General features: G+C 39.2%; 1 protein-coding gene across 2 annotated transcripts; it reads right to left on the bottom strand.

The window, feature by feature from the left end:
- Positions 1–166: 166 nt before the first annotated feature.
- On the bottom strand, positions 167–17,834 carry rab11fip1b (RAB11 family interacting protein 1 (class I) b). Of its 2 annotated transcripts, XM_056243768.1 has the most exons (6): positions 17,377–17,834; positions 8,161–8,588; positions 5,852–7,442; positions 2,742–4,085; positions 1,208–1,319; positions 167–1,045 (listed from the first exon to the last, which is right to left on the bottom strand). In XM_056243768.1, exons 1-6 carry the CDS (start codon positions 17,724–17,726, stop codon positions 839–841), a joined length of 4,032 nt encoding a protein of 1,343 aa, XP_056099743.1. In that variant the 5' UTR covers positions 17,727–17,834; the 3' UTR covers positions 167–838. The 2 variants fall into 2 exon arrangements, with proteins under 2 accessions (XP_056099743.1, XP_056099750.1); XM_056243775.1 differs by lacking the exon at positions 2,742–4,085 and having other exon boundaries at positions 17,377–17,833.
- Positions 17,835–24,150: the final 6,316 nt, after the last annotated feature.

Here is a 24,150-nt window from a genome sequence, read left to right as displayed (position 1 = left end):
GTAACACTAAAATAAATGTGGTTAGTCTTCCTCTCAGAGGAACAGCAGCATGTAAACATTTCCAAGAGTGTTGTGTGTAGACAGTCATCTGACATTCACTCAATGCTCTTCATTATAATAATTAAAAGCTTAACCTGCCTTCTTAAAAATGCTCATTGACACAATGTTGTGAGGCTGGCCACACCTATGCCATTCTTTATTTCAAAAGCAGAATACATTCTGAGAATAAGAGAATAATAAAGCTGTAAAGTTACATGACAAAAGGCATAACATACAAATGATCACATATTTATTATTTACAGATGACCTGATTCATTTAAAGTGCTTCAATATGTATCAATACAGTGCTCTGTCTACAAAACATTATACAGCTTGTCAGCTTCATAACCAATATAAAATATTTAGCATAAAGAATATGATATAGTGAAATTGTTTACTTAGTGAAAATGTGGGGATCACTTCCATTGAATGCTTTGACCAAAACATTTAATAGATGATAACATGAAAAAAGAAAACCAACCAAAGAATATTAGCAATTCAAATGGAAAAAGTGGACAGTAAAAACCTTTGGGGAAAATACTTAAATTCTTGAAATAAATCATATGTTATCAGTCACATGGTTAGGTGGATCTGCGGGAAGCCAAATAATAAACATTCAGGTTGTCACCATTTAGTGTGATGTCAAATCAGGTATACATCAACCTGATCTTCAGCTCAGTAGTGTGGTCTAGTGAAAGGCCTCTGTGATTTGCCCACAACCTTGTATTGTTGTTCTTCCCATGTTTGTGATTACAGTGCAGATTAGATACAAAACCCTCTACTACTAAAGTACTGTCCCTCAAACGGATTTCTTCATCGAAGTCAAGGACATTAAGATGGCGGGGTTCTCCTCCATGACACGGACTAGAAGATTGTCTATATACAGCTCCAATTCCCCTATCTTAGAGTCCTTTTGTGAAAGCTGCACCTTCTGCTTTTCCAACAAGTTTACGAGTTCTTCATTGGTTAACTGGGAGTACGGTCCTGTCCCTTTAGCCTCTGAGGCCTAAAAGATAGTTGGAACACAGAAATATAATCTTTTTAAAAAAAAAAGTCAAGTGAGAGGAACAACATCTTAAACACCATATCAGATTTCTGTTCAATGCATGGTAAACGGTTGCACAATAGTAGATGAGAAACAAAAAGAAAAGAAAAAAGCTTACACTACCTTCATCTTGACTTGCATGTCATCTGTAATTGCAGCAGATCTGGAATTGTCTTGGGTCTCTCTGAGGTCTGGATGATTGTCAGTGGTGCTCAAGGGTTTCACTGCATGTGGCCTGACAAGAGAAGGATAGCTGTAAGTCTTACAAGCAGATCTAAGAATACAGGGGTGGAATAAAAAGCAGTCAGAGGACTCTGCAAGAAGATAATTCTTTAAAAAAAAAGAACAAATACATTGAGCCCTGAATTTGTTGGCTTTAATGCACTGTTTCCCAACCCTGTTCCTGGAGGCACACAAACACTTCTAACGAGTTGATTCAGGTGTGATTGATTCGGAAGAGTTGGAAAATGTGTAGAGACTCCAAGACCGGGTCAGATAAGGGAGACATCCAAAATGTGCACTGTTTGGTGTGCCTCCAGGAACAGGTTTGGGAAACATTGCTTTAAATGTACTTTGTAAAAAATAAAGTGAAAATTGAAGCCTTTATTTCCAAAGATGAAAGGGTTCATATCTGTGGTTTTCAATGATTGGATCGCCATTTTATAGTTAATGTAAAAAGAGAAGGTTCACCCTGAGAAATTAAACACCCCATTGATTTCACCAGAGACTAAGACAAAGTTTATACCATTGTTTTTAAGAAAGACTAGTTATGTGGAACATCACCAGGAAGTTCCAACAATGAGTAATCTAGGGTCCAGAGTGTAATCTGATGTAGACCAATATGCACATCTTGCAGTCAGGCAATAAGTTACATGAACTTTTGTTGTGGTCTTCAACAGACACCATAATAAATAACTTATAATAACCTTGCTACTTTTTGGAAAATTACACCAACAACTCTTATAATTGGCTCTTTTAATGTTTATGTTACTTGTCTTAAACGAAGAAAAAAAAACGCAGTTGGCCACATCAATTGACAACTTCAACACCAAGCAAAGGGTTCTGTTGGTTAAACACACAAGCAGTAAGCACAATTCAGGCAAGACAGGGGTACCAGATCCTGCTTCAGGAGGGCCAACTTCCTGCAGATTTGAGCTCCAAGCCCAAATAAACACACCTGAACAAGTTAATCAAGGTCTCCAATATTGTTAGAAACTTCTAGGGCTGCATTACCTAAAAACAAGTAGATCATACAGACCACGAGTGCCAATGGTTTCTACAATCTACTTACGCTTTTGGGAAACAGTCCATGCCAGTGTGTTGGGGCAGGTTAGAGCTATACTTTGCAGTACAGTGGCCCTCCAGAAGCAGGACTGGACACCACTGAGTTTAGAGAACTAGGTGTACATCATCTCACATAATTAATATTCATGAGCCAAGATCATTCTAATACTACTGTCTGCTCTCCATTGAAATTGAGTCATTGAAAATAACAAAAAAACATCTCGAGAGTAATTCTGTGTCGAACATTACTACAAACTTTAAAACCATTTCAATTCTCAAGAACGTTGAATTTTAACTAATGGCTAACAGGAACCTACCATCGACATCTGCTACTACTTCTAAGGGTCTCTAGAAGTTCTACGAGAGGCCTCACCTGCAGGGTTTGAAGGCAGCAGTATCACCTGTTCTCTCATGTTCACTTCCATTATTCTGCACAATGATGGACTTAACATCAATCGGTGAAACTCTGGCCTGCGGCAGAGACCGGTGCCCTGACCCTTGGCCTGCTTCCACTCTCAGAGGAGAATGTTCATTCTTAGTTTGCACTTCATTTTTCTTGAGAGCTTGATTCAAGATTAGAGGAGACTTTCCATGGGTTAAGGTAAAACATGAGGTTGACATGCTACTATTAATAGTTAATGACTTGTCTTGATCTGGTCTGGTGGATTGACTGGTTGACTTCAGTACAGCTTCTGGTTGCTGGCTTGAGTTCTGGTTGCCAGTTGCTGCTGAATTGGCAGGAGGCAACGGGGCCCGACTCTTTTTGGAAACACCAATATCAGGCAGGACATTTTCAATATGGCAAAGAGCTGTTCCAAGGATTGGTTCAGACCTTAAAGAAATGTCTCTTTCAAGAAAGTCTAGTTTACACTTTGCTGGCACATCCTCTTGTCTACTTTCTCTTGATGAAAGGTCAGATTTAGGTTTGGTGGAAGGATCTTCAGATACAAGCTTTCCAGTAAACTGGTTTGAAGACTCATCTAGTTGATCAATGCAAGAGTTTGAGGTAGCTCTGTCTTCAACAAGGGATACAGCATGCTCAGTCAAATAGACGTTACGAATGGCTAGGTTGTTGGGTTCAGGTTCAGATGCAGAATTCTTGCATGACGTTGACTGTAATAAAGGCTTTGGAGCTGGACCCTTGTTGTGTTTATTTACTTTGACCTCGGTAGATATAAAAGGGTTGGTTTCTTGTCGGTTACTGGGAAGACTCAGGCTAAGATGTGATAAACTGGTGTTCCTAAAATTGTCTGCGTCAAAAGTCCTTGACTCATCCTGCGAGACTGGGCGCCCTTGGTTCATCTGGTCTTCTTCTTGGAATCTAGTAGTTCTCCATTCTCCAATATTAAGAGTCGTCGTGGATTGGTCTGCACGTTCGTTTTGCATTTCTTGCCTGTTCTTTGAGACATCTGGTCGTAAAGGTGCAGGACGTTTGTCTTGTCGTAAACTGCAGGAATCAGAGTCTCCACCTTCCTCAGATGCTCTAGATTGAAAATTTTGTGTGGCTTGAGGAATTGCTGGTGCTCTTGGAGGGATGTCTGGTTTTTCCATCTGCGCCGTGTTCTGAGGAGGCATCGGGGCACGTCGTTTCTTCTCTGATCTTTCTGTGAGACTGACAACGCTCTCTGTGTTTCGGCTAATGGCATCAGAATCATCTAAGAATGGGTTGGTGTTTGGCACAGATGCTTGTGAAAAGAAGTTTCCAGAAACAGAAGAACTGAAGGAGCAGGATAATGAGAGGGAAGATTAAACTCGATCAAACACATCTGCTAAATGTCTAAATATGTTGCAAGATAAAGCCACTTTTCTTTGCTCAATAGCAATCAAAACCACTGAAAGCATTAAAACTGACCCGATTTACTTTCATTAAAAACCAGAATTAAAAGTATGCCATCATTTACTCTCTCATGTCATTCTAAACTCGTTTGGAATAAGTCTATGGACGTTTAATACATTTGAGCAACAAAGCTTTCTGAGACAAATTCAGAAGGAAAATTTCAGGACAGAACGTTCTTTAACTGCTAGAGATAACTGGTTTAGATTTAAAGAGCCACCCACAAATCGTGTTGTCTACTTCCTGTCTCCTACACATTCCAGAACCATTATGAAGCCCTCAAGTCTAAACACATGAGTCAGAGAAAAGGAACTGCTTGGATCAGCCGTTTTCCAGGGAAACAGATTTCTCCAGTTTCCTCTGGGTTAGACCTCAATTAAGTACCACACAAGAGTGAACACAATGAGGGTTAGAGACCTTAGAAATAACTGTCAGCATTAATGCATCTCAGCAGAAAATAAATAGATACCACGGTAAGAAAGATTTCGTTTATTCAGGTTTTTGTTCTTCATTTGGTTAAGGGTTATTCAACTTAGTCGGTATGGCAATCATCTTCAGAAAATATGATAGAGAAAGACTAATAGAAGTTGTACATGTCTATATTATACTTGGAGTACTGCTTCTCATGCCAGACGTTTTTAGGACATGAACAGACACGCTTATAACACACACACACACACACACACGACTGCATATTTCATAATGGTGTTAATCATGGCAGCGTGTATGGACCCTACCACACTGAAATCGAGTCTAAGCATACCACAGAAACACTGAGAGACACTTCCATGACTTTAATATTAAAGCTGTGATCACAGGTCATGGATTTGCCTTCCAGCAGAAATGGTAAAAAGAAGGCGTTTGGAGAATGATTTGAAACAGTTCTGTGAAATGATACATGAATGAGTTATGAAGAACATGGACTGTCAGTAAGCTCCAAAGATGTTGAGTTGTTAGAGTCTGCCGGATGTCTGTCAAGCCACAAACTTCATGAAAAAGGAGTGCTTCCTTTTGGTTCTGATTGGTAAACAAGCTTGGAGGGATGGGGACATTAAATCTAACATTTAGTTTAATATTCAACAATAATATTGCTCTGCCTGCACTGACAATATTATAAAAGACCTGAACTGAGCTCGACGATGACATCACGGTTCACTCCAGAGCGGCTTATTTATATTTATATAAAATTAATAACTTTTTTTAAAACAAAAATGAAACATCACTGAACTTACTTAAGCTGGACTGTAACGCTATTTTCTTCTGGAAACAAACTTTTTTGCATTATTTTCCTGTTATCTCTGTAAAGCTGCTTTATAACAATCTGTATTGTAAAAAGCTATATATATATATATATATAAATAAATAAATAAATAAATGTGACTTGACAAGCTAAATACGTTCCCACTCCTTTGCTTTCACTGAGGAGGACAGATAAATTACTAAGTTGTCATGTTGTTTTAGGGCCGGATTCATGTAACACAAGCAGATATTCTGTGTAAATCATTAAAAAAAAACATTCTTAGTGAATTCATTCTTCTATTAATTGTTGCCCAAGAATTTACATGAAAAATCTGTTCATGTTTCATGAATAATGCCAAAGGGTGTAGTTTAAATACACACGCTTCTGTGACTTCAGGTAACAAACTGACCTTGGCTTGACCGCAGACACTTTGGTTGAGCGACTGAGGGCTTCAGGTTGAGGAACGGTGGCTTGCTCGAAGGGATTGGTGGCGCTCTCGTCTACTGAGAGAAGGTCTTCAAAGGGATTGGTGGATGGGGTGTAGTCTGAGTTAATCTCATCAGGTGCTTTTTTACTTGTATTCAGTCGAGCACTTCTGGGTTTCACCTCGGGCCGCTGTTCTTTCTCTTTCCTCTGTCTCTCCATTTCTTCTTTCTCTTGCCTGATTCTCTCCTGGTCTGCTTTCTCTTTCAGCTTCCTCTTCTCCTCTTCCTCAGCCATTTTTCTCACCTGCTCCTCTCTCATCCTTTCTTCCATTTTCTTTTTCTCGAACTCCACCTTCTCTTTTTCCAGCCGTAACCTTTCTTGCGCTTTCGTTTCTTTCTCCTCAGTCATTCTTCTCTCCTCTTCCCTTTTCCTCTTTTCCTCTGCTTCCACCTTTTCTTTTTCCTTCCGTCGCCTTTCCTCTTCTTCAGCGCGTCTTTCCATCTCAATCTTTCCGGTCTCTCCTTTTTTTCGCAGCTTTTCATTCTCAAGTCTTGTTCTCTCCTCTTCCTCCATTTTTCTCCGTTTATCTTCTTCCTTCCTTGTCTTTTCCTCTTCCTCCATTCTCTTCCTTTTCTCCTCTTTGATCCTCTCCTCCTCAACCCCTCTTTTTTCCTCTTCCTGTCTAATTCTTTCCTGTTCCTTCTTTACTCTGATCATTTCATCCTGCTCAATCCTTTTCCTTTCAGTCTCCTCTTTCTCAATCCTCCTTTCCACTTCCTTTTTCTCTAGCTTCCTCTTCTCTTCCTCCATCCGTTTCTGCTCCTCTTCCCTCTCTATCCTCTTTCTCTCTTCCTCTCTCTCAATCTTTTTTCTCTCCTCTTCCTGTTTCCTCTTCTCTTCCTCCTTCACCATCCGTTTCCGCTCCTCTTCCCTCTCCAACTTCTTTCTCTCTTCCTCTCTTTCAATCCTTTTTCTCTCCTCTTCCTGTTTCTCTAGCTTCCTCTTCTCTTCCTCCCTCTCCATCCGTTTCCGCTCCTCTTCCCTCTCTATCCTCTTTCTCTCTTCCTCCCTCTCAATCCTTTTCCTCTCCTCTATCTGTTTCTCTAGCTTCCTCTTCTCTTCCTCCCTTTCCAACCGTTTCCCCACCTCCTCCTCCTCTAATCTCCTTTTTTCCTGTTCTCTCTCAATCCATTTCCTCTCTTCCTTTTCAGCCTGTCTCCTTTCCTCCTCCAGTCGTTCCCTGACTTCCGCTTCCTGTTTCCTCTGTTCCTCTTGTTTTCTGTGCATCTCTTCCACTGAATTGTCTTGAGTTTTCAGGTCAGAGGTTTTAAGGGAGTCCACTGAGGTCTTCTGGTCATGACCTCTGCGCAGGTCCTCCATGGACCCATGGCCTGAGCTGTTCAGGCTGAAGGTGGAACCAGCTCTGTTCTCTTGCGCTTTCGTGTAGACGTGACTGCCATTGATGCACACATTGCCCTGCACCATGCCCGTTCCAAGAGAGCCGGTACCTTGGGAAACCTTGCTGTCAGAGCTTCCAGTCCGCTTGTGCTTCAGAAATTTAAATTTCTTTTTGCCTTTGAAGATAAAAAGAGATACATCAATATAACACCTTAAAATTAGGGGAAAATTTCTGTGATTTTGGCAGACATCTGCACAAAACAAAAACAGCAGACGGACTGAATGACGATGCAAATTCACCATCTAACAGTAGGTGGCACTTATGGAGCAGCAGCAGTTTCTTTAACGCTTGTACACAAAGCAGCGCTGTGCTTGTAAACACTACTTTATATGGCGGTAAGAGGAAAAGAAAATGCATTCAATTCAATATTTATATTTTTCTTATATTTTTAAACATTGTGAACAGAGAGCTTGTTGTGCCTGGTACAGTATTTGCTCTGCTGGCACGTCTGCTCTCTTCTTCGCATCTGTCTTCAGCGTGTCCCGTCTCTGTCCTGTGCTAACGTCCTGTTTACAGACTTCGAAATATTTCCACACAAATGAGATTTTGGTAAATGATTGCAATGCAGTTTGTGCGCAAGTACAGAATAGGCTAAATTTATGGACGGTCGATTGGTGCATTTGATTCCAACTTCAGCTAAATCAGTATAATTAATAATGAATGATATCAATATTTACATTTGGCAGATACAAGAGCATAAATTAATCAGTTCATGATTACTCTCATGATCGAACCCATAACCTTGGTATTGCTACCATTAAACTGTACTAACCTACAAGAACAATATGGTAGCAGATATATCAATATTGCAGCAATGCATTGTGTGGTGATACCTTCAGGAGACTCTACATTTAGGCCAGAGGATCTGCTCAGACTGATGGCCGAGTCTTTTTCAGGCAGGGTGGCGAGCGTGGACATGGACTGGGACATGTTACGGTGCAAACCCGGCTTGGGTGCAAAGAGAGACTTCAGTTTATTCTTCTTTTTGGCTCCAGGTGTGACTTCAGGTTCTTCCTCACCCTCGCTGTCAGTCAGTACCTGTCCAAATGAAGGCACAATAGCGGAAGCAGAATCTGACATCCCATCTTTCTTTTTCCCTTTAAGCTTATCCTTAAGCTTGCCAAGCCGTGAGCGTGACTTGTCCTGCCCGGAGAGGTCGTACATGCTGGCTGTCATGTTGTTCCTCATGAACTGAATATCTAGGAGCACCTCACCCCGGTCTTTGTCAGCTTTCCCCGTCTTGCCCATCAATTTAAACCATCTGTTGGAAACAAATAGCACAGGATGTTTAGTTTCAAGCATTTTTCATTTGCCAGAGAACCCCCATCATAAAAGAAAAAAGAAAGCCGGAGGCAAGCTTGAGATAAAATATGAGATTATAGAATAAGATTGTTGTGCCATGTAGTTACACTTTGCAAAACTGGTCAGAATTGCAAAAAATGACAAGGTTGTTGTGCACTCAAAGCTATGGGATTCCAAAGTCCAAGTAAATAGTTTCATGTGATTGTTGACATTCCTCAGCGACTAAACCAGAGTGGCATATTATGGTTCAATGAGCTAGACTCTGACTTGTTTTAACTCAAGGACACTGGCGGAGAACAATGATTTCAGGGTCCCAAAGGGGGGGGGGGGGGGGGGGGGGGTTGTGAAGGGGGGGATTGGAATGCACTGCTACTTCAATGTATATGTATATGTAATGAGTGATTATAATCAAGGTATTAATCAATATGTTTCCTTCTAAATATCAAAGTTGAATGACTTCTTTGGTAACTTCTATAACAAAGTAAAATCTCCAGTGTAATTACTGAAATGTTCTTTTCATGTATTCTTTAATGTCTGTATTTGATATCTGCATGCAGTAACAGTGCTTGCTTATTTAGCCGCCTTCCAGAAATGAAATATGGACTTGTTTTGTGTTTGAGAAAGGTCTTCAACGTGTTAAAACATATAGAGGTCATTGAAGCCAATAGTTTAAGGGACCATTTCTTTGTTAAAGCCTTATTTCCAGTTAGACTAAAGTGTAGCTCTCCCTGAGAGAAAGAACACATTATCTTGATGTTTTGAGAGGACTCTCCTGTTTATAGTTAGAGCCTGGCCAAATCCAACCTTGGAAAAGCTGTGTGTCGATGTGTGTGTTAGTCTTCTTGGTTACAGGTTAAGGAACCAATGGCATTATTGGAGATTGACCGAGTTGTTGTTCGGGACGGGCTGGTGCCCAGCAACCCAAATCTGAGACCTGGAAGGTCACGACGCGCCTAACTTCAGGGTCCGAGTGTCAGCCGCATAATCAATGGAGATATGCTTCCGTCTATCTGTATACGTGTGGAAAATTACTATGTTTGTTTATCTATTTCTTAGCCAATCAGAAACTGCAACCTGAAGCAAGGACGTAGCTTAGACCTTGGTGTATGGCATTACTGCTGTGATCTTTGTAACTGTAAGCGGGGCGGCCTACGAACTCCTGTGTGAGTCTTGAAGCTGACTTCTGCTAAAGAAACTACAAACTATCTTAAGTAAATATTTTCTTCAATTTATTATTATTCTGACTCCAGGTCTTCATTTAAACATCTGGTCCTTGGGTCCTAAACTGTTACCCCCTTACAGTCCAAAAAAAAAAAAAAAAAAAAAAAAAAAAAAAAACCTACTGCATTGGACAGGTTTAATTTAAAATCCTGCATTTTCCTTTCGGCCATCAATAAAATGGGTCAATCTAAAATGCCCAAAAAACAAACGTACAGCCTTGAGCAAGCTGTTTCTAAGCAACAATAAGAGACGTATCATGTTTTCCAGACTGAATGTTGTAGAAAATAAATGACTGAGCTAACATGACTGTAAGAAACAACAAACTTAGATCCATGAAAAAACAGAGGAATAAGATGAGGACACAAGGGTGCTGTAACTGCACACAGGCCTCATTTTATGGAAAAGCAGTAGCGTATGACTGAGAATTGAGTGGGTGGCTTAGAAAAGCAATTTAGAGAAAGCTCTGTGAATGACACATTACTGACACTCAGGGCAAAAAACACACTTTGGCATTTTAGGGTCAGATGAGGAGTTTACGAGGAAAAATGGCAGTTCACTAAAACCTTATAAGAGCCAAGTGGGTTTCTTTGAACAACTTTAATCATTGCAGGAAAACCCCATATAAAATTTGACAGATAGTGCCTGACATAGACTTTGGGATTTATTTTATTTTATCTCCAAACCTTGTGTAAATAGATTCACGTGATTGTTGACATTCCTCAAAGGCAATAAACCAGAATGGCACATTGCAGTTCAATGACCAAGTGACTGTCTTATCGTAACTCAAGGACACTAGCGGAAGACAATGACTTGAAAAGTCCACTGTATAGAGGGATAATTGTCTCAAATGAAAGTGCATTTTGAAATTAAAATATGCATTTTAGACAAAATAGGAAAAAGCCATATATAAAAGTGCCTGACTTCAGGGTTTGGAAATGAAATGCTGGGATAATTGTCTTGTTTTCTTCTATGAGGTCCAGGGGGGAAATGGAGAACTGGTGATGATCAACGGTTGATCATCACCAGGTTGGTTGATGGTTATTGAATTGAGACTTTATGGGTCTCAACAAGCCACTTAAAAAAACAGCTGCTACTTGTTTCACAGACAAGGCTTAGGTTAAGCCAGGATTAGACATTTAAGTAGCTTTTTAATTGTCCCTTAGAAACAAAAAAAACATTACTGGTGTGCATCTTGAGACAAAACAATGGCTGACATAGGCTATTTGAAGATATTTTTCAGTTAACAGCTTATTTTATTCTGTGAAACCAGGAGTTTGTGTCCATGATAACACAGAACATGCACTGGACACAGTGAGTAATGCAATGATAATGCTGTGGAGAAAATAACATGTTGGGCGTGTGTTTAAATACTCTGTGTCTATCTGATGAATAATACTGTGATGACTCTGGAGCTAAATATAGCATCTAACCCTGGGATTATTAGTAAATGATCTCTGCCGCTTGCCTACGCCAACAACATTTAGCACCATTACACAGCACATCTACGTCAGAGAATAACATACTGGCTAAGAATGGACAACACGCCTATTGCTAAAAACAACTCCATTTTGGCCATGATATTTATATATTTGCTCTGAAATGGCTAAAAAAGATGGGGGGGGGGGGGGGGGGGGTGAACAGCAATATATTTTAAAAGCATGTAAAATTTCAAGACCATTTCACTAGGTTATCATTCAAATCATCACAATGTTGGTTAATTTTGTACTGACAACAAAGCAATATTGAATATGCAATAAAGTTATCACCAGGCTTTTGAAGTCGCTTGACTACATTTCTGAATCACAGCATGGATGTTTTAATGTTTACTACATGGAATAATCTAATATTTGATATGGCAGAGTTTTGGCTTTACTGAAGCCTAAATAAATGAAATCATGGTGTAAGACAGGAATTGCAAGGCATTAAACAGAAGTGGTTAAAGGGCTGGTAACCATAAAGTTGCTGAATCAAGTCCTGGAGAGACTCAACCATAAGCAATCACAATTATGCCCTTAAACAATAGATGTTGCTAAACCAACTAATTACACAATGACAAGAGAACCGGCTTTGCACATCTGGGAGGTGCTCATCTAACACGACATGTTCGGACAACACCTCACACCCATAGAAATGCACTGATGCAAACTGTGATGTCATTCAGATAGCTGTCAACTGCACACAAGTTGCATACAGTTCTGTTCACAGAAGGGAAGTTGCAACAGGGTGTTGTCTTGCGAGAGGTTTTTTTTTGGTGAGACCTTTTAGATAAGCTATTATAGTCAAGAATTAACATGGAAACGAGCTATTTTTAATAAATTCTGCCCCTCGCCCCATGCGCACGCACACACACGTTAAAATCATGCAATGTCATTACTTTAAAATAATATATTGAAGTGATTTTTACTTTTGACGTTACATCACGATTTCTCCTTTACAAAAAGATATTCTTAAAATTTCTCAAAATTCACTCTTAAAATTCTCTTTGGAAACAAGTGTCTTTAGATTTTAATATTATCGATATACTATTATAGTTTTTGTTAATACTTTGAATTAGGTTTTTATTTTTAAATATGTTTCTTTAGTTTTTTTTTTTTTTAGTTTTAGTATTTAGTTTTAGTTATTATAGTACTTCAGCTTAACAAAAGAAAGAAATGTTGCCTTGGCAAATAGCTGAAATAAAATTAAAATTTTATTTCATTTCATTTCAGTTAAGGTTTACTTCATTTCAAGCACTGTTTTTTTATATAGTTTTAGTTAGACAGCCAAATAGTCTTATTCTATATTCTCACATTTTACATGGTCAAGCTCAACTACAGTATAGGACAAAGTGATCAAACTAATTTTTTTTAAATTAATTTATGTAAAATGTAAACTTGTCAAACCAACAGGTGGTAATAAAGTTGTAAAAATTATTATAATTACACTAATTTAACACATTAAACTATACACTAATTTAACACCTTAAAATATGCTCATATAATTGTTTATATGACTGATGGTTCATTGACCATTTGTTGAAGTGACTATTTTGTACCCTCCTTATGGAAAGTGTCAGGTAAGATAATAAAAAAACACCGAAATAAGCAAAAGTTCTTGATAAACTCATCCTCAATAACAGCTGTGCCCAGACAGGAAGTGCACGCAGCATCAGATGAATCAGCACTGGATTGTTCCAGTGTGTGTGTCTCTCTCAACAGCTTGACTTCCTGTATGTGCCAGTGCGCTGATAAGACCGTTGACTGACAGGACTGTTTTATCACACACAGCAGCGCAGGGACCTTGCTTCACCTAGTTGTTGATATTCAAATGATCTATGTTGCTCAGACATATTTAGTCATATGACATAAAAACATTATACTTTATAGGATCTTATTCATATTTCCAAACCAGCAACACATTACTAACCAAGACTTAAAGTGTAACTTTGTAACAATACAAAGCGGGTTTAAAATAAATAATGTTTACTCATTCGCCATGTTACCTGGGCTGAGGAATCAGAAAACGTCTGCCAGATGAAGCAAAACACACCAGTGACTACAAAGACTGATTTTCCATTGCGGAATTCTCTCCATATGTACGACTCTTTGCAGCCTTTAGTCACGGCCTGCAATGCTCTGGATCCTTCACTGGAAACGGCATGTAACTCACTCCCGCTAAACGTTTATTTGAATTCCTGCACCCGGTAACAGTACAAGTCGACACCATTATGACCAAACGTTTGCCAAGTAGTATTTCCTACTAAAGCAAGGCGATTTGACTCTGGTAAGCCTATCCATAGCAGACTGGTGGAAGTGGCCTTGGACGGCAACATGCCCAGTTTTCCTACCTATTTAAGTCTTCATAATCTTGAATTATTTCTGCTGAGGTAAAAGACATTAAATTTAACTTATTGCAAAAATCAAGCGTAGCGCCAGTTCTGGCAGGTCATGTTAGTCTAGCTCGCATCAGCTGACTCTCAGCTGATCCATGTCTACCTATAGGAATACGACGCCTATCACTGTATACATATATAAGCTCTTCAGTATTATCGCCAGCTATCGCGTTTCTCAGGAGCGAATTACCCTCCTCCCTCCCCAGCTCCTCCTCTCGTCAGTCAGGATTTGGTATTCTGACTCCCCTTTGAATCAGACTAAATTCTCGAATGATGTTGTACATTAAAATACTGAATAATGATATCTGCATACATTCATGTTGTTTCTGTTGTGTTCCGTTTACCCTAAGGGGGGTTATCGCTGCTCTTATCCATGGCAGACTTTTACTGCATGCGCTGGGAGTTCTTGCCCAGAACTAGCCTGGTTAAAACCAGACCATTCTCAGTTGTAACTGAGTTATGGTCTGGCAAAGCGTCATAGACAAATCATTTCCAGAGGGGCGTCACCAACGGACGTCGCGGATAGACCTAAAACCAATCAGAGCGATGGAGATGACATATGCAGAGCGGCAGAAACATCTCCGAGTGTTGTTCTTTGCTCGGTTTTTAACAAAAAGGAAACGTTCAAATCGCTTAAAACAGACGCGATAGCTGATTCGAACGAGTGATGTTCGACGGCGGCATCCATCTTTGTAATGTAGGCCACAAAATCTGCTTCAAAATCCCAGCGCTGTCGTCATCGTGTAAAGCCCGCCCCAACGTTTCTGATTGGTGCCTCGATTTCGGCGGATTGGAAATGGGCTTGAATGAGCTCTTTGCCAGACTAACTTTCAGAGCAAATCTAAATTTGCCGGAAGTTGTCCGGGTTTTCCCAGGCTAGCCCAGAACAGAACCATACCGCCAATCCAAACTGTATGCTAATTGTGAATCGTATTTGACGATAGTGGTCCTGACAGAACCTGTAATAGTCAAAGGAGATAAGACGACAACAGACTGCCAACAACGAAAACTTTGATAGCAGTCGGAGAAGACATGCTCCCCTTCGGCCTGCAATCAGGAAAGAGTTATCGTGTCAGTCTCAGTGGATAGGGACACGCAGAAAGAAACGGCTGATGCCTTTCGGGAGCTTCTGTATTAGCATGAGGCATTAAGGCATATCCTCTATGACAGAGAAAACTAAGTGCTTTCTCGACTTTGAAGTCTGAAGCAGTTTACAAGCATTGGCTTTATGCCCCACTAACAGAACTGGAGTTATCAGGCAACATGTGTGTCAAAGCCTGAGAGAGAACTGGGGCACAAACAGAACAATCACAAACCAGAAAAAGGGATGTTAGATATTTGGCCTTCTCCAAAATACTGTTTTATTTAAATAACTGCACAATATAACCGGGGAATCTGAGTGCAAGTTTAAACGTGCACAGAAGGGGTGCGAGTTACACACCGAGGTTCTGAGGGGTGTTAAAACACGCAAACACTAATGTTTAAAAGTTTAGAGTTGGTAAGGTATTTTAATGTTTTGAAAGGTGGCTCTTATGCTCAACGCTGCATTTATTTGATCAGAAATACAGTAAAAAAGTATTGTGAAATATTACAATTTAAAATAACCATTTTCTAATATCAAAATATTTTAAAATGTAATTTATTCTTGTGATGCAAAGCTGAATTTTCAGCATCATTACTCCATTCAGTCACATGATTCTTCAGAAGTATACTGATTTGCTGCTCAAGAAACATTTATTATTGTTTTAAATATTCAAAAGAACAGCATTTATTTGATATGGAAATCTTTTATAAGTTTATCAATGTCTTTACGGCCAATTGATCAATTTATTTAACGCATTATTGCGGAATAAATACATTAATTTCTTTAAAAAAGAATAAATCATCATCTCATCTGACTCCGAACGGCAGTGTAACTGACTCTGTTAGGCTTAACTAACACCAAAAAGTAATAAACGTTTTATAAGTAATGACCTTTATTTTCTTATGTTATGATAAAAGAAAAACCAGGAACTAAGAACAGTAAGAAAATACTGATATGACGATCAGTGAAATTGACAGCAATGAGAAGTACAGGAAATAATTAAAGTTTTGGCAGAAAGAATGAATCAGCTTCTTTGAAATAAGCAATATTCTGGTTTCAATACAAGTTATGCTTAATTGATTTAGCATAATGCTGATTACCACAACAACAACAAATTTTTTTTATTATTATAGATTCAAATTTCTACTTTTCAAAAATTGGCCCAATTCAACCTTAATATTTTTTTTTTAAGAAAAGGACGGACATGTGATGTAAAAATCAATTAATTTAGTCGTAATCGACCCTATGCCACAAATGCTGTCAATTGAGCTCAACTGCATTGAATCTTGAATATTCAAATGAGATTTTCCAGCAATGACACCATGTTCATGTCAGTCAGCCACAAGATTGGCAATCTAATCCTTTAAATCACCATCAGAATGGCAGATCAGATTACAAGAAACACAGAGGTCCAGTTTCATACGAGTCCACTTACTTCGAGACACCGGTTCCTGTGACCTGAGGGGAACAGCAGCCCACGGTGGAACAGGACAAGATATCACTTAGCATAAACTCTATCAGATCACAACAGGAAACATCTCAGTCAGACTCAAAAGAACCCGACGGCACAGAAGCCAAGCTCTCTAGTGGCCCAGTTCATTAGAAAACAGCTTTCATTCTGACTCAACAGTGAGATGAACTTGGAGAAAAACAATTATTCGGCAGAAGGCCAGACGTGCGCTGGCTGCCTTTGTGCAGGAGATTGAATTAGGTCTCGTAATGAAAATGACCAGACGAGGTGTAATCAAAAGCTTTATGCATTTACAAGCAAACAATGAAAGTCATTCAGGGAGCAGGAGAAAACAAGCTCTTTAAAGCAAGCTCTTCAAATCCAAGGTCAGAATGCTGTGACAGATTTGTGTGCCACTTTTTAAATTTCCGTTCTGACCTTTGCTGTATTGCCGTGACTGATGTTACAATGATGTCTAGAGCTAAACTAATTTATTCATGAAGTCTGTGCCGTGTGGCTCTGGATTACAGCAGACCTTTTTTTTTTTTGTATCATCAGACCTTTAACAAACATTCCAATTGGAAAGCCAGTGGAATTTCCACCAAACAATCCTAATAGGATCAAACAAGAATCACATATCTCACTGGATAAACTGAAATTCTGAACAAATAAACCCAAAATAGGAATTTCTATCCAACAAGTTAGTATTGGTTTGGTGAAAACATGGAGGTCTGTGGCGGTTCTGGTTGGGGGTGGGGGGGGGGGATCTTGTTTCCTTCGATCTCTACCATGAACAAATGAATGAGAACTGAGAGAAGCTTAGCTCATTATTTCCACATGAGAATGATTTGATGGCATCCCTCAGCACAGAAGTACGCTTGTGAAATACCATTCAAATACTAAATAAGAAGCAGAGAAAAGTTACATGCACTTGAGAAATGCCTTAGTTTGTCAGAAGGATATCAGATATCCTCTGCCAAGTGTGTGGTGTGTAAAGGCCTATATATGGTATCAACATTATTATAATAATAAAATGTTTCAGTGTAATGCATTTCATGTGACGCAACAGAACTCAAGAATGCACAAGTCATCAGGATACATGTAAAGTCACGTTCACTCACTCTGGTTTATTACGGGATTTATTGTCCTGGAGCTCCAGGAGGTTGACGCTCGCCTGACCGAGTGTTTTGTCGGGTCCCATCAGAGCCCGGTGCATCACACACACCTGTAGGGTGCAGCGCTCCGCGTTACTGGGGTGAAAGAGCGGCAGGTCGAACGCGGCCTCCTCCTTCCACATCGGCGCGACGCTCTTCTCGGCCACCGAGGTGGAGAACTTATCCTTTGCCACCTGCATGATGGCGTACGCGTCGTTGGTGCCATTCTTCCCCTTGATCCGCAACCCCCGCGCCTGGAGCACCGTTACCTGGACGCTGGTGGGATACCACTGCTGGCTTTGCTCTGCCAGGGACATTTCTGTGAAAACCTAACCTGTTTCAGTTGGAACTGAAAAAGCAACAAGGACGCGCGAGCCGTCCTGCCAGAAGAGAAGTTGTGTCAAAGGTCCGTTAATGTTTCGCTGGAAAAGTTTCACTTATCCTGTGAAGCAACAAGTGAGCGTCACTCTGAGGCCACGCCCACACGCCTGTTCATATGGAGCAGCTGCGTGTGGGCGTGGCCTGTTGTGACGCAACGAATAATTGTTTCATTGGGCAGAGCTGGAAACAATCTACCCCGCACTTATTTATTTTTATTTTATTATTATTTTTATTTTGATGGTGTAAATTTCACATTCATAAATGTACATTTAAAAATGAAGTGAAGCATTAAATTGAGTCAATATTGCCCTCGAAGAAACAAAAAGCTATTCGAATTTTATAGGCTACATAAAGTATTCCTATAATACTGTTTATACCTCCCCCTAGCATTTGAAATGTATTGTATTTGTATTGTTTGTTTTGATATTTCTTCAAAAAACAAACAAAAAAAACCTGGAAAACTCTGAAAAAGGCTTAATTTTTGTGCTTCTTTGCTATATAGGCTATACTATCATTTTGATTTCTAAGGAAGGTTTATGGACTAATTTCTACATGACAATGCCTAAATTAAACCATGACTAATGCTTCTTGCAACTTGTTTTTAGCAACAGCTTGTTTCATTGCACACACGAGTACCCAGCTACTTGTGTATTTTGTAGTTTAAAATAATTGAGGCTTCTTTCAATTATGACACTTTAATAGAGATGTATAATTAAACTGTCTAAATTTAGAGATCTGAGAACTGCACAGTGTCACAAAGCAACAATTAGGCCTATACTAAATTGTCATACTGGCAGTGACCTTCTCATTGTTCATGAAAAAAGGAACACAAATGAACAGGATCTATTCTGTTCTTATTGCAAAAGAGATTTAAAACTTAAAAGAAATACTTTTCTGCAAAGAACACAGTCTGCACTCTGATATATAGAGAAAAACAACAGAGATAAGCCATTTAAGATACTAAAACAAACACTTCCACCCTGATTACTTCAAATGAAGTTTTATAATGACCTAATATAGAGATAGATTCAACCAAAACAAAGAATTGTTGGTGGGAGTTATATCATTACCGTACAGCTGCTTTACAGCTGAAATTGAAGTTGTGACGAATTTAACAACATGTATTTTCCTGTTTATTACTGTGAAACTGCTTTTGAAGCAATCTGCACTGTATAGAGCACTATAATATGTGACTTTACTTGTTTCATAATTTATAATTGTATATTAATCTGTTGTTGTACTACAAAACACCCGGTATTAACACAGTTACCATCATACATTACTGATGAACCTTCATTGTCATTCTTTAATAAACATGACGAGGACAAACACCAGTTGCTTCGTGAGGATAAGTGCTTGTATTGTTCCTGAAACCCGTTGTTCAAGGCCTTCATAGTTCTGCATGGGGAGTGGAAGTCAACAGGGCACGGCCGTCTAACTCTTTATCATTGAATTCTTTTACATAATAAAATGAGGTCAGACTGCAGGATATGGTTTGCTACAGCAGCAAAAATACATTCATAATATATGAAAAGCATCTATGAAATGCCACACTTTTTTTTTTTCTATGTTATGGCCGTGGGATGCGTTCCAATTATGTCTTCTCTTCCACAAAGATGCCAGAGACTAATTGAAAGCATAATTTTATCATTCAGTCACAGACATGTATTGAATTACTAATGCAATAGTGAATCATGAGAAAATACTGCCCTCTAGAGAGGACTAAGAACCAATGCAATAAAGGAATAATTCAACCAAAAATCTGAATCGTCATCATGGATTTTTTTATATAACTTTTTTAACAATGTGGAACCCAAAAGAAAACTCATACAATGAAAAACACAAAGCTACTGTATGGTTTAAAGTCCCCCTGTAATCAATAATTTTATCCCTTAAAACTCATCTTTGATCACCAAAATTAAATATTTAAACGTTAATTTAAAAAATGTAAATAGCTTGAATGTAACTCTACACCCATGTCTCATTTAGTATACGTGGATTTATGAATATGCAAATAAGCCTCGCCTCCACTCAATCACACCAGCTCAGAGATCCAATCGTTGACGATCACACGTTGATCTGATTGGTTACAAGGTAGTTTGTGACGTCAGAATCACTTGCGACTTTAAACCGCGTTTTTGAGACTGTCTTTGGTTCACTGCAGTTTTAAGGAGAAAATACTCAGCAGTGGTGTTGACTTATGAATTATTTGCACATGTTTTTTCTTAAAGCATATTAAAACACCACACAGACATACAAACAAAAGCTTAATTTTCACCACAGGGGGGACTTGATGATTTCAGGACATTTTTATGATGCTTTTTAGATGTGAACTAAGTAACTTTTTTTTTACCTTAACCGAACAGCTTGGAGTCATTGTAATGTTTATATTACTGATTTCGTGTTGAATGGTGGTCGTCTCGCACCCCCCTGGTGCCTGTGAGCCGCAAAACCACCCTTGTAACTTTGGGCCGGCGGGCCGCTGGCTTTAGTGTTAGGAAGTATCGTGTGATATCAGGTCTCGCGAGGTAACGAATTGCTTTACGGCAAAAAACAGATCTGATAAAATTACCTTATATTCAGTGTTGTGTGTAACGCGTTACAAAGTAACGCGTTACAGTAACGTAACTACTTTTTCGGGTAAAAAGTAGTGTAACGCGTTACTACTGAAAATTTGGTAACGAAACGTAGTTCCTTTTTCAATTCCGCACAACGTTACTTTTCCCATGGACAGATTTGACAGCAACACACTGTCTCCTCTGCTGCGCGCTTGCAATAGTCACAAGCTCCACATGGAACGTGACAGAGGCTGGTAGCAGAGCAATCAATTCTGTGAATTACACTGCGCAAACCAAAAGTAATACTCCCACCGGATGAAGAAGGGTTGGCTCTCCACAGAACATAAAATATTAATTGTATTGAATTTTTCGTGTTCGCATTTATGAGGAAAGAAACAATGTTATGGACGTAACAGTTCTTCCGACTTGACCGCTCTGAAAGCGGCACTAAAAGACTGCTTTAAATCTTTCACAGAGACCTCAAACATGCATTTAAAACACCAAATATTAAGGATTGGCATATCAAGCAAAATAATATTCAATGATTGCTCGAAAATCGTACCTCTACCCCCACATGCTTAGTAAGACGGCGTTCGCTCAAATCCCGCTCCGATATTAAATTTCTCTGTATAGACCTGCGTGTTGTAGCCTAGTCATTAAAGAAAACGATTTAGTTTCATATTTCTGTTTAGATAAAATAATTTATTTTTTAATTTCATCAATGTTGATTATATGAAAAGTGAAAAGCATGAGTAAGAGCATGCGCAATCGGGGGACAAATAGAGTGGGCAGACATGATTTTGACCACTTCATTAAGTTTGTTTTTTTAGAAAGCCTTTCTTTAAAGTGAATTTCGTTTTGTATTAATTGTATCTTAATTTTAATCAATGTTTCATCAACCAATTGTCTTTAATAAATAAGCAGTATATATAGCAGGCAATATAATCAGGACTTCTCAGGAGCTCCGTGCCAGCGCGTGGACTGAGCTCGTCTCATAAATTAACCGAAACTTAGCGCAAGCTACTTGCCTCAAAGATCTGAGAAATATATAGAAAGCTTGAAATGTGTACTTTAAAACAAAACTATTCAAAACGAGAGAAAACAGACTCTCTGCATGTAATCCATATGAAATGTGCATTTCTCTCTGGCGCGTTCACTACTGTGAAGATCGCGAGTCAGCATCGTCAACTTTATCTTTGCAGCCGACACTGACTGACAAAGAAAACACTTGTTTATTAATAAACAATTGAAATGTCTCCTTGCTATATTTGATATTCGATATTCATAATCATTTCTTTTGCCGGTTCTTTGTGACATTTTTCATGAACGCGTCACCACCGCTCAATAGTTAATATTGTGCTTTGGTGTTCAGTTTATACAGGTTTTTCAAATGTTATTTAAATAAACATATTTTATTTTTCTATCTCAAAATCTTTCTTTTTTTTCTAGTTTTTCAATAAGTAGAGTTCATAGTAGAATTTTATGTAGGCCTACACATTTAGGAACAGATATTGGGTTCTGCCCAAAGTCAAGCAACATAAAAGTAACGTAAAAGTAACGAGTAACATAAAAAGTTACTTTCCAAAGGGGGTAACTAAGTAAAGTAACGGATTACTTTTTTAAGAAGTAACGAGAAAACACTACTTTTTAAAAGTAACTTCCCCAACACTGCTTATATTCCACTCTTACAGCGTCCATCCTACTGAACGTGTACAGGGGGAGGGATCCGGCCGTGAGTGTGAGCCATCTCTGCGTGAGTGCTATTCATGACAGTACAAGAACTCCACAGCGACTCTAGGGGTCGCTGTTTGACAAAAACGGAATTCCTACTTAGTGCTGCTTTAATGGTGCGTTGTCGTTTTTGAAAGGTGCTGAATATGGCATTGAATCCAAGTGCTCGTCACCAGTGTTTTAAGTGGAGGCCATCGGCTGTCTGGCATCTCTGCCGAAAATATTTCCCAGTACAGCTCGTCATCCATACAGAAGTGTCCTCGCTCCATGAGACTGAGATCACAGTCTCACACGTGCATGTAGTGTCCTTCCTTCTCTGAGTTCTGCATCAGGAGACACCATCAAACGAGCTAAACATACATGATCTTGATGCATTTCAGACATGCATTGACCACAACAAGTATTTGGATATTAAAACACACTTAAAATTAGACAATGTCAAAACACTATCACTTTTCTTTCTTGGTGAGACAATATAATATTCACTCCGCAGGATGGAAAAAATATAAGCTTAATTTAAAGGTGGGGTATGTGATTTTCTTTTTTGACCATTTTTTCAAAATCACTTGAAATCCTATTCCTAACCCACTTACAGCCACTGAGTTAGAAGCACTAAAATGAAAATTGAGCAAATTAATCATCTGTGGAACGGGCAGGACTCGAAAAACTCCAGCCAATCATTTCCAAGACCACCTAGAATCATTAGACAGTAAGTGCGTCAATCAAACAGTCGTACCATACCCCCCTCCCCCAACCCCCTCGAGCGAGTCAGGGCCAGCGTTGGAGGAAAGAAGGTAGGACCTTTTGAGTTGTGTATTTTCAAAATCTGCCGGCCGTTTTGCAAATCACATACCCCACCTTTAAAGAGGCCATATTATGCCCTTTTTCAGAGTCTTGATTTTGATTTGGAGGTTTACTAGAATAGAATAGAATTTTCATGCTTGTTCAAAAAACATTTTTTAAATATTTTAAATTGTTGCAGCACCTCTCTTCCCAGTCTGTCAGTAACGCTCTGTTTAGTTCCGGTCTCTATGAAGCCCCTCCTGAAAAGCGCAGTGTGCTCTGATTGGTCGGCTGGACCAGTGTGTTGTTATTGGTCAGCCGTTTCGATTTTGTTTCGGAAATGTTACAGGCCTTACCATAACCGCGAGTTTCAACACATTAATAACGCAACTCAACCAGGCCTCACTCCTTTTTTTGCGTATGTTTTGTGCAGCAATTATTTAAATGAGGGATATTGTGACGTACATTCAAGAAAACTGAAGACTACAATCGAGGAGTTCAGAATCAGAGAATAACTCCCTTTGGTGTGACTTTGTGCTTTTGCAGACCCTTTTCATGCGCAAACAGCAACATTACACACTAAAAAAAGTAGAAAATACAAAAAAGCATAATAATATGTTTTAGGGTTCTCACACAGTGACGTAGCCACATCTCTCACAAGTGCGGAACCTTTGATTGAGCTGGATCGCTCCAGATGGCTGTGATGTTCCTGCACAAATCATGCGCATTTATATTACATGAGGCACACTTAATGTTTAATTTGAGAGTTTTTAATGCAAGAATGAATCATGTGATAAGAGTGAACTGAAATAATCACGTTCTAGTCCTTCCTGTAGTATTCTGAAAGTGTTGGACTGTCTGGGTCGCTGAGGTTGAACTGGCGTCCTGATCCTCCTGAGCTCTTCAGGGTCAATGGGACCGTAGCTCCATACTGGATAATTAAAGCTCACCCTGAGACAAAAGTCAGAGAGCATGAGTTCAACAAGACATCCTAATGTTCTTTTATGTTCTATAAATGAGATGTATCACTCACGACAACTCTCTGAATAGTTATAGCATGTTATTGAATATGGCAGTGTTAATGTATTAATTTACAAGATCTGCTACACTGCTGCTGCTGTAGAGCAAGTATGCATGTCTGCTTACAGACACTGCTGTGTGAGCATGTAAGACTGCTGCAAGAGGCAAGTGGAGCTGGGGGAGGTGGAGGGTTTCAGAGGAACTCTGATAGCAGGGCTGCGTTCCAGTCCACTTTTAGACACGCACTTGCAAACTTCCCTAAGCACTT

This window comes from Rhinichthys klamathensis, unplaced genomic scaffold, assembly GCF_029890125.1.
Source record: "Rhinichthys klamathensis goyatoka isolate OS25496 unplaced genomic scaffold, OSU_Roscu_1.1 h1tg000027l_1, whole genome shotgun sequence".
In the NCBI taxonomy this organism is placed as follows: Eukaryota; Metazoa; Chordata; class Actinopteri; order Cypriniformes; family Leuciscidae; genus Rhinichthys; species Rhinichthys klamathensis.
Note: the sequence above shows the minus strand (reverse complement) of the source record. Positions and strands in the feature narration are given on the sequence as shown.